Source organism: Phallusia mammillata, chromosome 1 (assembly GCF_965637545.1).
Source record: "Phallusia mammillata chromosome 1, kaPhaMamm4.hap1.1, whole genome shotgun sequence".
Classification (NCBI taxonomy): domain Eukaryota; kingdom Metazoa; phylum Chordata; class Ascidiacea; order Phlebobranchia; family Ascidiidae; genus Phallusia; species Phallusia mammillata.
This window is the reverse complement of record NC_137252.1, coordinates 9,405,116-9,419,275: the sequence shown is the minus strand read 5'-3', so window position 1 is coordinate 9,419,275 and position 14,160 is coordinate 9,405,116. Positions and strand designations below refer to the sequence as shown.

The window sequence follows — 14,160 nt, the reverse complement described above, 5'->3', positions numbered from 1 at the left end:
AGTTTAAATAACTAGATTAAACATGTTTGCTGGTACTTCTTGTACAAAAACGCTGACGCTGGGCGCTAAGTCTGCAGCTAAGTAGTTCTTTTATAACTCCGCGTCGTATATTAGATTTGGGCCAGTGGACATCGAATACTCTTTGGGTTGATTTCGGACATTATTTATAAAATATCAAACGCGAGTTTGATACAGTAGACTTGTTGCTAGAAGCTCGAATGATGGATCATTTTAAAGGCATGGGTGTAGAGCAGCAGCCGGCAACCTTCCAGGCGACGCGTGCCAATTTACTTGTTGTTTCCATGTGTTAATGACCTCGTTGTGCCAACGTTTTTCTAAATAATAGCGGTTCTTGCCAGCAGATATCAATAACAAAGAGAAGGCACAGTGTGTTTTGTGTAAGTAAGGCTGAATTTTAAGATCAATGGCATGATGAAAACTATAAACAAGCAGTGCAACTGGTTAAATTGTTACTTCAATATAAACACGCAAATTGGTTGGCGTGCCATGAAAAAACACCTAGCGTGCCAACCTTGGCGTGCGTGCCAGGGGTTGCCGACCGCTGGTGTAGAGAAGAAATATGTAAATTTCAAAGGGCTGCGTTAAATTTCAAGGCCAGCGCACATCGACTATTGTTTTAGTGAATATGGCATATTGTTATTAATATTTCGACATGACTCCGATTTGCTGGAAGATTGTGTTTGGGCTTATGTTAAAGCTTGTGTTTAGGAGAAAAATCTGCAAGACATTTTGTGAAGTACCTCTGGCCTTATGACGTTCATATCGATTAATATTAATTTTAAAGTACGCGTATTAATAACTGAAAAATATTTTTGTTTGTAAAGTTTGTAAAAGACGTAGAATATTGTGTCAATCTTTTTTTTAGTTTTAGAGCGATTGTTGGCCAGTTTCACTCAGGTCAGTTTATACCCGAAATATCAATAAGTATTCTTTCGTATACAGAAAGTTCCATTGTATAAGAGGCTAGGTTTAAATTAACCTAGGTGAAAGTTTTATCCTTTAGATAAATAAACTATTTATTACACCAAGAATTTCTCGTATTTGCCATTGCCCGTAATGTCCGATAGTAACCATTGGTAGGCCGATAGTTCCACCATTCTTCATTGTTAATTTAAATTTATTCTAGTAAATATTGTCTGAAAGACAACAAAATCATGAAGAACAAGCAGAGAGAGCTAAAAGCAAAAAGCAAAAAAAAACTTTGGCTACATTATACCATGGCGCATTTAAACATTCCAATCTAGCAATCCTAAAAAGTTGTTTTATATGTTGGCAAGCTAAATCAATATCCGTATATCTTTCTTGATTTCTTTAGAACGACCTAATTATTTTCATGATAGGTCGTGAACTAAAAAAACAATACTGATTTTGCGAAACAATATTGATTAAAATCCAGTTATCCTATTTGCGAAACCGCTTTAAAATTTCGGAACTGGTCACACACGGACAATTTCTGTTCTTCCTTTCTTGTTTTACTTCTGCATTACTCAACGTAGTTTTGCTAGGCACAATGTGTATCCATAAGCGAGACTCTTACGAATACAGATGGACTTCATAAAACATGCGCAGGCAACCTGCCCTAAAGCCTCTAAAAACTAGTCATAACTAGACAAACATCTTATCTTAGTCAACCTTTGCAGTGTCCACATATGCGACGAAAGGCTGAAGAATAGGGTGAAAAACTACTTAATGCATCAAATCGGTTGGACTGATCTTCAACTAGTATTCGATTTTATATTGTATATAAACGTAAAAGGCTACAGCCGATATAAAACTCTAACGTCTTATCTAAACACCAAAAGCATGAATCTTTGCTCAAATTTGTGGTCACGCTATTGAAACTTCAGTAAAAAATGTAAATATAAGCGAAGCAATTGGCCTCACCGCGACGACCTTTTTCCGTGAAAGTTAAAAACCTTGACCGTGAAAGTTCAAAGAAGCAACGTCTTGCAAACACCTTGGGCTCTTATCGAGGCTACCATAGGCCTTGGTTGGGTAACGCATTAACTGTAAGTTATTTTCGTTAGTGTGATCTGTAGGGCAAAATATTCTTGCCATTGCTTAAACAAACAACTAAATGCACACGTAATTGGTCGTTTACCTATGTTTGAAAACATCCAAGCTTTAAATGTTTGTCGACTTTGGACAGTTGTAGCAACGTACTTGTAGACTGGTATATACAAGAGGAAAAACGAAACTCAACGAACTGTGTGAAAAATATCTTGCTTGGTCAAAAAGGAAAGTCGTTCCAAATTGGATATATCACCCTAAGGGTCTGTATTTGCTGTCTGACTCCATTATTAACACTATGTGCTAGCCACGCAACATTTTGTCATAACTGCTCACTGATAGTAGCCTATACATGAAAATATGTTTATCCCGGAGAAAATATCGTTTGAGTATTTTTCGCGTGACTAGTTACGGGAATAATTATGTATTTTATTTTTGATGTAGGAAAAGAAAAGCCTTGTTTGACTAACAACTTAAGCGAATTCCCTACAAATCAAGATGTAAGTGATGGTAGTTGGATTTTCAGCCCTTAAGATATGTCCAACGGCGTTTAAAAATTTGGTTTGACCTGCAGGTTTGCCAGTTCATAGTTGGTGTCCGCGAACCTACAAAAAGACAAAAGAAAATGATCGAAAATCTGAACCTACTACATTTGTTATATGCAAGTTGTAAAAATTCATGTACAGCCAACAGTTGTAGCCTCCAATTTTTACTCTTAAGTTGGTGTGAATCGCTAAGGTGCTCTCGAGCCCTTCCATTTTGTAAAAAAGTATAATATGGGCTAAATCATCTGATTTGGAAATACCCGTTACTAAGATCAGCCCTTCTGCATTTATATAGACCAGCTCTATAGGTAAGGCATCACATTCGGATGGGCTACTCTTTTGGGTTCGAATCCCACAGAAGGATAGATTGTTTTTCTAACTTTGATGCCCTGCAGCATAAAAGAAAGGCTGACATGATTTAAAATCACGCCTTCAATGCGCCTGATGTAGTATGATAATTTTTAGCAAAGATGTAATCGTTGAAATCAATAGCTTATCGACAGACTATGGAGTGTGTGAAAAATACTTTAGATGGGCGATAAACATGCAAAAGCACCTCGGTTGAACATCTCGGGGAAGGCAAAAGAGTTTTGTGACAATAGGTGAGCGAAAGTGCTTCTTCATGAATACATCGGCTTCATCAAAAGTGGTTAGAGCAGCTTGGCCCTTGGTTTCGGGAAACAGAGAAGCAAGTAGACTGCCGAAAGCCGCAAACGTTCCAAACACCAACTGGAAACGTAACTTATTTGTTAACTTATTGATCAGCAAATATGCCTTGGAAACACTGAGGAATTTTCACACAATCTTTTTAGGACCCCAATCGGAAACTGTTTTAAACACCGGAAAGCAATGATGTATGAATTCGACCAAAAAGTCTAGGTGGCGAATAAAGAAACATATGTTTGTAAGCAGTGGTCGGATTCAAATTTTTTGTCAGCCGGTTCTATCACAAAAGTTATATTTTTCAGCCGCGGTTCTGTTACAAAAAGTCCATTGACATTAACCAGTAATGCTAACCGGTTAGCTGATCTCATAAAATTTCGTGAGACGGTTCTATAGAACCGGTGCGAACCGGCTGAATCCCACCACTGGATGTAAGTTAATATCCCGTTTGTGTACAGGTCCATGCAAAAATAATAAGGTTTTACCGGTGGTAACCAGGGCCAGGAATATTGGAGTTGGATGGTAAATGGTGCCAGAATGCTGCCAATACGCGCGGCAAGTGTAGAAAGTCCAAAAGCTGTCGATCTGAGGAGAAACATGAACAATCACTATGTTTCATTTTTACGAGATGTTAGCTGTTTTGCTTAATGGAATGCAAGTTTGTAAACCTCATAAAGCGCATACCTTCCCGGTGTAGGGAAAAGCTCTCCCGTGTGTTGGTAAATCACTGCGAATGTGGCACTTGTGCTTGCCCGACCGATCATTGCAAAAACAACGACCGCTGTTGCTGCACCTGTCCGACACAAACGGATTATTGTTTGTTGAGACAAGTTCCTTTTTAAATGCTATTTTATTGAGAAAACAAATGTTTTTCATTTAAGATTTTATTTTTCGTTGATTTTACAGTGTTTATTTTTTTGTTTTTTCCTGAAACATCTCGTATAAACTTACACATGCAAGTTTGAAAAGCATTATATGTGCTATTAATACAAACTGTTGTCTGAAACATTGCCCAGGACTTTTCCAGTCCCTGAATTGTTTTTCATCTGACACTATACATGCTATTAAGGTAACCGGTACCCGGTACCCGGTACCCGGTACCCGAGCTAGTAAAGCGTGTATTTTTGTCAACGAAACTTATGCTAATGTACCCAAATACTTGTTGTTTGTTTTCACAGTTTAAAAAATGGCAAACCACTGGTTTACGCATTTCGCAACAACAACAAAAAAGCTTTCGTATTTTACCATCATTAACGTTTTGTATGGCAGGGTAGCCTATAAGCCATCTAAAAAAAGTAAAAGAGTGTTTATGTTACTTGTGTTTGCGTTGCCCAAGCTAATGGCAACAGTCGATAAGAAGCACGAAGCGCTGGTCACCGCCATAGTACCAACGGTTGAGTTCTTTCTCCCTAGCTTGGTGATCATTGGTATACTCAACAGAGTAAAGCACACCTCGAAAACGCCACCTAACGCATAGTTGGTGTACACGTTTCCCGCTAGAGATCCGCTGTTCAGCAGAACACCAAAATATGCCAAGCTGCGAAAGAACGACTAATTTAGTATTTGAATAGTGAAAAATTGATATAAGACAATTGGGTATAGGTTGCAAATGTTGTGCTGATTGTATAAACATTGGTTACATTTAGAAAAACCACCTCGACTTACACTACGGTTTTCCATTTGTAAAATGTTTAAAAAACTGTAGCAAATAGAAGTTTACTCCTTTGAAAAAAATAAAAGCATTTGATTTCAGTTAAACAGTTCATTTGTTTGATTTTACCGTGTTTATTATTGTTTTTATTATTATTATTATTATTATATTTTTAACAACTCGTAACTGAACTTACAAATGCAAGTATGAAACGCAATTAATGTGCTATTTATACCAGTTGATGTCCAAACATTTACATAAAACCTATCCGGTACTTTTCCAGTAAAAAGGAAGGAATTAAAAAGCGGAAATTGCAAAAAAAAAACAGTTTACCTCGTGATACACCAAACGGCCGCATTGCTGCACAACATGAATCGAAGATAGGGTCGTCTCATAAGCTCGCCAATACCAACAGTTGATTCCTAGATTTAGTGGCAAAACAAATATAATTTAAACCTAATTGATCAACGAAAAAACAAACAATTACCGATTCATCAGTTGTTATGCTTGCTTCTTGAAATGTTTTATTGCAAAATGTTCCTTTATTTCTTTTCGCCATTAGGTGACAAACGCGAGCCGCTTCTTTCTTTTTGTTGCGTGACAGCAACCACCTAGATAAAAAGAAAAACGATCTGTATATCAATGTTTGTAAACTAAAATGGGAATTATTTCGCGAAAAAAGTAGAAAATGCCTTAAGAACTGCTCAAAAAAAATTTGAGAGCTACCGATTTAACATCCAAGTTAGATGTTCATTATTTACACAAAACGCAGTCACCCCTTATTCGTTTAACACTTGTTTTCAAAATTATATATAACACTGTTGGCATAGTTACCCTGGTGATTTTGGCAAAAGTAACATAGCGAACATAATTATGAGGTTGGCCACAGAAATCGCGATTTGTAAATCCCGCCAGTTTCTCCAATGATAAGCCAATCCAGCTAATATGATGCAGCCCAGGCCGAAGAAGGCATTTCCCAAAGAGCCGAGAATTGGACGAAATGTCAGCCGTGATACTTCACAAGCTGAAAAAAGACACAAAAAGCTTACATGATAAAGTAAAAATACTCTGAACATATGGCAGAATAGTTTTTTATTATTTCCGTTTGATCAACACTAAGTGGAAATATGTTTTGTCGTGGTCAAACACGAAACACCTTTGTCATAACAAATACTTCACAGCACACTGAGAAATGCCTTTGGGCACATGATTCAGAAATTGATAGGTTAGGAAAACAATAGAGTCCATAGGTCACGTACCGTAAACAAATCCATTCACCGAAATCGGCATGAAACAGAAAGCGACAAGGAATCTCATGACAATCAAAACGTAAATGTTGCCAGTAAATGCGCTCGCAAGACTGCTGGCAAAAGTTAAAACTGTTGCCACCCAAATCACCAAAACACGACCAAACCTGAACAAAATTAATTAAAATGTAAGGAAATTGTTGCAGCAAAATCCATTTGACTTCGAGTATTGGAATAAGAAATCATCAATTTAGTTTGTTTTGTTATTTTAGTCCAAAAAGTATACCGATAGATTTTGTTTTATAATTTACAATTTGTCGACTGCTGGTGCTAAAGAAAAAGTTTCGGCATCACAGAATTTCACTATTTTGTACGCTAAATTGTTCGTGTTTGAGCAGGTGGCTAACCTACATCACTAACGTAGCATACCCATTATTGTTATAATTTTCTTATTTCGTAAACAAAAAATAGGCTTGATTATTCGAACCAAGAAAGATGGAATTTCGTACTGCAATCGTCTCGTAACTGTTTAATACACGTAGGTGGTGTGTGTATGTGTATAATTTGTACAAGAAGTAGATATTGGGGAATATAAGAAATTCATTGCGCATATGAAACCGTATGTAAAAAGGTTGGCCAGTCCTGGTGAAGGGAATTAAAGTGGGCTTGAGTGCTGGGCATTTTCATGAAAATTAGTTATTTTTCTTGAGTTACCAGTAAACCTAAATCGTCACCTGTCTCCAGCCATTCCACCAACAGCTGCGCCGAAAACGAGACCAAGGTAGTATGAAGATGAACTTAGTGTCATTAGATATAAATTTTCACAAACAAGATCCCACTATAAAAAAAACAGATAAGTTTCGTCAAAACGGGTCAAAATGGTGCACGAAGACTTTCAACGCACTGGTACCTCTGTTGTGGCTGACTCGTGAAACGCAGATCGGTCGTAATAATAACCATCAGCACAATTTGTTATTGGACGTTGCGTTGCATTAAGTGTGGTATGCTTGATACATTCGGCTGTGTAATTTCCACTACATACACTTAGATTGTAGTTGTATTGAAGGCAACGGCTATAACCCTGTACAAGTTCAAACATTTTTTTCTTACTTGTTGTACCAGTGGCAACTTATTTCAGATACAACATATACCTTTGTACTATCATCCCATGGAATAAATATATTTTGGACGAAGCTGTTATTTGCCAAAGACGAGAAGTTATTGACTGTTGGAATGTAACAACGCGAATCAGGTAAACCAACTGCAAAAGCAAGGATAAACGATATCGGCTAAACCTTGAATATCATTTTGTAAATATACACGAAGAAATTGGTTGCTTGTTTTCCATTTTTGCAAAATTTGAATCTCTAATTGGGCTTAACTCTAGGTCGAGTTATGTTACATGTGAGTGTACGCAAAAGTAACTGGAGTTCAGTTTAGTAATTGAAAACAGCAGCAATTTGAAGATAGATGTAATCACAAAACAATATTTGTGCTTACGTATAAAGACTGAACCGGTGTGCAGGAAACTTGCACTTATCGCCTGAAGCAAGGCGATTGTCACCAGCAGTTTTTCGTATCTGCCGTTACCCGAAATGTCCGTAAGTAATCTTTCGTATGCGGACAGCTCCATCATATATTGTTGATAAAGTTAACAGTTCTAACTAGATTCCACAAATTTACCAAGTTGAACAACCTATGATATTACACCGAAAATCTTGTAATACCAGTCGTGAATTTTTAAAAGTTTTTCCAGACGCAAAAATTCCTAAAAACAAGTGATTCCTGATTTAGTAACTGACTGCTTATCAACAAATATTCCTTGCAGTTTGTAGTTTCTCTGCAACAAATTGATAGACGACTTGTCAGCATGAATTAAATTGACGCAAATTTCTTCACTAAGGCTTTCACCAAAAACCAACTATGTTGCTGTCAACATATGAACAAATTCTAAACAGTCCATGACGGTGTACGCGCCATTTATCTCCCTTTTTCGCGGTACTTCTGAGTAACTCGAAAATTGCGAGCAATTTTCGCAGAACAACTTGCACAAAGATAGAGTGCATGTCGCTTTTAATGAATGTCGTTCTGTTATAATGCCGTGGTTATTGAAAAGCTTAATTAGCCAGATTGAACATGTTTGCTGACCCTCCCTGTACAAAAACGCTGACGCTGGCTTAATTATAATGTTGGCAAATACGTCTGAAGCTAAGTTTTTCTTTTATAACAACGCGTCGCATATTAGCCGCCTACATTTGGACGTTGAAAAAACAATTTGCACACTAGCATTGGTTTGTTTTTTCCTGGCTATCAAAGAAAATAAAAGAAATGAGTTTATGAAACATAGTTTTACGATAAAATAAAAATAAGTTGGTTTAATCACGACACACAAATTGCTACTATGCAAATTGGAGAATGCTAGTTTTTGAATGCAAAATCACTATTTTTTCTCATTAACACTCCCATCTTTCCCAGGGCATTCGAAAACCATGCGGTTATATGCGCGCCAATGATGTGAAACTGCTTTTAAACGATAACGTTATAACAATGCTTAGTGGTGTTGGGAAATTCAACTTAGTTTGTTGCCATGAATGTCGATAATTTAATTACTAACATTTTTGCTCACCTGCTGGTTATACATATTTGAAGAGCTATAACCCACATTAGTGCATATAAGAGAACAGATTGGTCTTTACGCAACCACCTTCTCAGACTGCAAACGGTATACAGGATATTGCAGCGAGCATCCAACTCCACCTTTAGTTGAATATCGATGCCTAACTATAGGCCTACACGTTGGGTGAAATTGGGTAAAACTTACTTACGCTATTGTGGCTTAGAGCTGGCGATGACTTGATCTCTTTTTTGTTTTGTTTTTTTGCAAGTGAAATTCAGACCTCCGCACAATTGTTTAGTCATTTACCTGGAGAATTTTTTGTCAAATATAGGCTTTTCCAGAAACACATTTATGTATATACGACGACCAAGCTGGCCATGTGTGTTAATGCAAAAGTACTATTCAAAAAGGCGATACTGCTACCAACCGGACGCCTTGGACTAAATAGGGTTTAACAAAGATGCAATGACGACCGTCTGTGATCAAGTATGCTGCAATAGCAATATGTTACATCTTATTTGCCAGTAATTGCCGATTTCTATAGATTCCCGCATTTCCTCAGTACAACTTCGGTTGTAATCTATTGCGTTGTGTGACGTAACAATGGACTGCCAGTTTTGTGTGATAACGCAACGTGGTTTAGTTCTTTTTGTTGCTGACTTCCGTGGAGCACGGTGCTGTGTCGGTTGTTGTAGAAAAGCTGTTTATTGACGATTATTGGTGAGTCACTTTGTATATATGTGTTTAATGACTCAATATTGTGAATTATCATAATGACTGCTAACCGCTGTGAACTTGACCTAAAATGTCATTCCCCTTTTTTAATAGTCGTACTGTGCGTGTAGTTGGGTTTATTTAAGTTGTATTTGTTTACGCAGCGTTCTTGTACGATATTCACGTGAAGCGTGACTTTCTACACTGTTGCTCTACATAGCTTGGTAAGCATTGTGTATGACGTCATAATGGCATATTGTGGTCTCATGTTTTATTGTGTATTTAGGTGTGTGACAGTGATTTCTGGGATCGCCCATGTTATTTGTTGTCTTCCGGTTCCCATAACAGTTGGTGAGCTTAAAGTTACATTCCTACATTTAAAGCGCAGTGCTAATGCCATGTCTTTGTAGAAACCGTTTCCTATCCGTTTCCTGTCGTTTCTATCGCCTCCCACCGTCCTCTTCATTCTTCGTTGAAAGTGTTTGAATATAAGATCTACAAAACACCCTATCTGTGTGGACTGCGTGTTGGAGACCTTTAGGAATCGCGTTTCAATTCCCCCTCGTGTGACGTTCCGCGCTGTAACCGGGGCGCGTTCACGGGACGTTACAAATATACCAGAAAAAGTTTTTTTGTATTTTTTTTTTTCAACAATTAATATTGCATGTTAAGGGTGCGAATATTACATGTTTTGGGGGGTTTGAGTGTTGTAAGTAATATTTGCTTCTCAATGCTTTGCGAAAAAAAACTAATAATTCCAAAAACATTTTAACACAACATCCTAGATTCAAAAGTAAAGCACATAATCGTGTCTTTGGAGAAGTGCTGACGTATTATTCCTATTCTCATTGTTAAACTTTTCTACAAATCAAAATGTGGATCGTAGGTTGGCAAAATTCTCGCTCTCTCAATCTTGTCCATAGGTGTTTTCAGATTTCGTTTGTCTTGCGGGTTTACCATCTCACATTTTGTATCAGTGAACCTAAAACACAAAAATACCCTTGTGGAAATCTTTATGTTATACCACAATTGACTTATGCTTGTAGCTAGTTGCATAAATTTGGTAGTCATTAGTTGCAGTGCATAGTTGTTCCATGCGAACGAAAAACTGAAACTGAAAAAAATCCCACCCTTCTTTGTAGGATAAATCTGATATAAGCAACATGAAAATTTTTATGACGTGATCATCCTTAAAGTCGGCGTTTAGACCAGCTAAGCAGGGCGGCTAACTCGCAGATGCTCATGTCATGTATTCGATTCCTATTGTGAGCTAGCTGTTTCTAGACTACGTAGTGTCGCTTGGAAATGTCCGGGTATCCGATAAATAGGCCTTGTACTATGTGTACTATGATAATAGCCACAGATTGATATTAAAAATTACAAGTTTTTTACCAAAACGTAAGTAGCCAAATATACCCCAACTAGGTACTATGTAAAACGCCACCAAGTAAAAAGTTGAGGTATATATTTCCGGCAAGAGATCCAGTGTTTAGTAGAACACCAAAATTTACGAAGCTGCAAGAATGCGAATGATTTAGTATTGCGGGCAAAGGGCTACCATTTTTTTGCTAAACTGCGTTGTCAATTTTTAGGACAATGGTAAGAACCTATAGTTACTACGTATTTAAGCCAAAAAGGGGAAGAAACGTACAATGCGTCAAAAACTTGAAACAACTTTGTCAAATAAACAAATTCCTTTTGTAAATGCTTGTACGAAAATTGTGAAAACAGCAGTTTATCTTGTGACGAACCAAATTACCGCATTGCTGCACAACATGAATCGAAGATAGGGACGTTTCATCAGCTCTCCAATACCAACAATTGATTTCTAGCAACACAAGTCTATTTTGGTCCTGGTTGATTTGAAATCAAACACATTGGAGTTACCGATTTATCAGATGTTCTACGTGCTTCTCCAAAGGTCTCATTGTTAAATGTTCCTTTGTTTCTTTTCGCGATTAGGTGACAAACGCGAGCTGCTTCTTTGTTTTTGTTGCGGAACTGCAACCATCTAAGTTTATATTTTCTTTGCAGTTATAATATAACTTAGAAAAAAGACAGAGTAAATCCGTAGCTCTTTACACCTAATGCTTTCAGCAGAAAAAATGTTTGCAAAACACTTGCAGCTGAATTCCCCTTTTTCCTTCCACAGAAACATTTAAGTCTTATGTTACTACGTATTCATATTTACCCTGGTGATTTGGGAAGGAATAACATTCCGCACATAATTATGAGGTTGGCCACAGAAATCGCGATTTGTAATTCCCGCCAGTTTCTCCAGCGATAAGCCAATCCAGCTAATAAGATGCTGCCGACACTGAATAAGAAGCTTACAAGAGAACCGAGAAGAGGGCGAAACTTCAGTCGCGATATCTCACAAGCTAAAAGAAACATAAAAGTAACTCAAAAAATCACCAATGTAAAAAGCGTGTATTGGCAAGATATTGATAAAATTCTGTATACAGAATTATATGGGTATATGCTACTTATATGCTACCATATATGGTTATATGCTACTGGGTTTATTATTAAAGATGCTAAGTGTAAACGATAAACCCTTTTCAAAAAACGAAAACCTTTGCAAACGCCTACATTTGTACATTTCTACATTTGTGTAGACCAGTAAATGTTGTGTTAATGCAATCTTTTGGCGCATACAACTCATTGACACGTTGATAGTAACGTAAAATATTGGCCCTTTTTTTCTTCATTTTTCCCTAGTGTTGATGCCTATCTATGTATGTTTTAGTTCTTTTGATACTAGATTAATAAAAATATATTCAAACCTTTAGAAACACATTTTATTTCAGTGATCTGACAGTTCGTTACTTTTGAGTTTGTCAATAAAGTTATATTTTTTTAGTTTACAAAATCTGTAATTTCTACTTACCGTAAACGAACCCATTAACCGACAGCGGCATGAAGCAAAAAGCGACGAGAAATCTCATGACAATCAAAACGTAAACGTTTGTGGAAAATGCGAGTGCCAAGCTGCTTGCAAAGGTAAAAACAGCCGCCACCCGAATCACCAATACACGACCGAACCTGACAAAAAGGTTTATGAACTGACAGCAATATTAATTTATAAATTAAACATATTCTACAAAGTTTATTGGTATTGTAGAAGCAATCAGTAATGGTCTGAGCAAGTCTGAGGCCTAAATCCAATACATTACAGACGCGACGGTGTTTGAAACAAGAAGAACTACAGAGTTTAAATACTTTAAGTGCTTATACGAGTTCACATCAGGTTTTGTTTCGTGCAGAGTCATTTGAGTAACTCTAATTTTTTTGCAGGGTCCCTCGACTAAAGTCAAATGTTTCGAGCAACGTGATTTGAATAAGTCGAGTGTTTTGTCCAAGGTTATTAAAGTATAGTCAAGTAATTCGTACAAGGAGATTTAGGTAGGTTGAGTGTAACGTGGTATAGTTGTTTGATTAAAGTCGCGAGTTTCACGCAACATTACTCGAGTAAAGTCGAGTGTAACGTGTCGGGTGACTCTTACAAAGTTGAAAAGATTCAACTCTTGAGAAGATAAAGTGTCTGCCAGCGAATCACTAGAGCGTGTTGTGAGTGATGAAAAGCCAAGTGTGATCGAAGTGTACGCGTTTCTGTCAGACTGGTCCCAAGTTATGACCAATATTTAACTTTAAATCGTCACCTGTCTCCTGCCATTCCTCCGATTGCTGCGCCAAAAACGAGACCAAGGTAGTATGAAGATGAACTGAGTGTCATTAGATATAAATTGTCACAAACAAGATCCCACTAAAAACACAAATAGACTATAGTCTCTCAAAACATGGTATATTAACTGAAAACCAACACTTTTGTTCGCAACACGTTGTCTCCCTCTGTTGTGGCCGACTCGTGAAATGCAGATCGGTCGTAATAATAACCATCAGCACAATTGGTTATTGGAAGTTGCGTCGCATTAAGTGTGGCATGCTTGATACATTCAGATGTGTAATTTCCATCACATCCACTTAGATTGTAGTTGTATTGAAGGCAACGGCTATAGTCCTCTATTGGTACCAACTGTAATTATACCTTTGTTCTGTCATCCCATGGTATAAACACATCCTGGACCAAGCTGTTATTTGCGAAAGACGAGATGTTGTCAATTGTTGGAATGTAATAACGCGAATCAGGTAACCCGACTGCAAAAGTAAAAGTAGCTAGTATTCAATTTTTTTTACTCGGTGCCTTGCCATATGGTAAAGCTTGGGAGACTGGCTTGATTCGATATAACGCCTTTAAGTGGCTTGGTGTACTACATACGAACGAAATTAACCTGTTTTTTTGTGTTCAGCAACATTTGAAACTATGGACCAATAAACCTCGCTATATATACTTACGTATGAAAACTGAGCAGGTGTGAAGAAAACTTCCACTTATGGCCTGTAACAAAGCAATCAGGACCAATAGTTTTTCGTATCTATGCATACCGTTGCCGGAAATGTCCGTTAATAACCTTTCGCAAGCAGACAGTTCCATTATTGATTGGGGTTTATATTATTAAAAAAATCTATTTGACAAAATGTATTACACTGGAAAAACGTTTCTAAAATTTTAGTTTTATAAACTTTTTGTTAGTTATTCAAAACATTAGACTATTTCGGTGATAAAATCACTGCGATAAATAAAAAGACCGCTTATGGCATGGATGACAACGATACAAATTATTTTCGGCA

General features: G+C 37.2%; 2 protein-coding genes across 2 annotated transcripts; both read right to left on the bottom strand.

Annotated features, from left to right (window-relative positions):
* Positions 1–2,439: 2,439 nt before the first annotated feature.
* On the bottom strand, positions 2,440–7,921 carry LOC145205045 (organic cation transporter protein-like). Its single transcript, XM_080077688.1, has 13 exons — positions 7,638–7,921; positions 7,289–7,398; positions 7,048–7,218; positions 6,872–6,975; positions 6,150–6,304; positions 5,725–5,914; positions 5,378–5,501; positions 5,224–5,312; positions 4,556–4,776; positions 3,924–4,032; positions 3,725–3,824; positions 3,133–3,305; positions 2,440–2,636 (listed from the first exon to the last, which is right to left on the bottom strand). The coding sequence occupies exons 1-13, from the start codon at positions 7,771–7,773 to the stop codon at positions 2,582–2,584; spliced, it is 1,737 nt and encodes a 578-aa protein (XP_079933814.1). The 5' UTR covers positions 7,774–7,921; the 3' UTR covers positions 2,440–2,581.
* A 3,282-nt stretch (positions 7,922–11,203) lies between these two features.
* Positions 11,204–14,089, bottom strand: LOC145226904 (solute carrier family 22 member 6-A-like). Its single transcript, XM_080092325.1, has 6 exons — positions 13,825–14,089; positions 13,131–13,626; positions 12,359–12,513; positions 11,660–11,849; positions 11,356–11,479; positions 11,204–11,296 (listed from the first exon to the last, which is right to left on the bottom strand). The coding sequence occupies exons 2-6, from the start codon at positions 13,202–13,204 to the stop codon at positions 11,204–11,206; spliced, it is 636 nt and encodes a 211-aa protein (XP_079948451.1). The 5' UTR covers positions 13,205–13,626; positions 13,825–14,089.
* Positions 14,090–14,160: the final 71 nt, after the last annotated feature.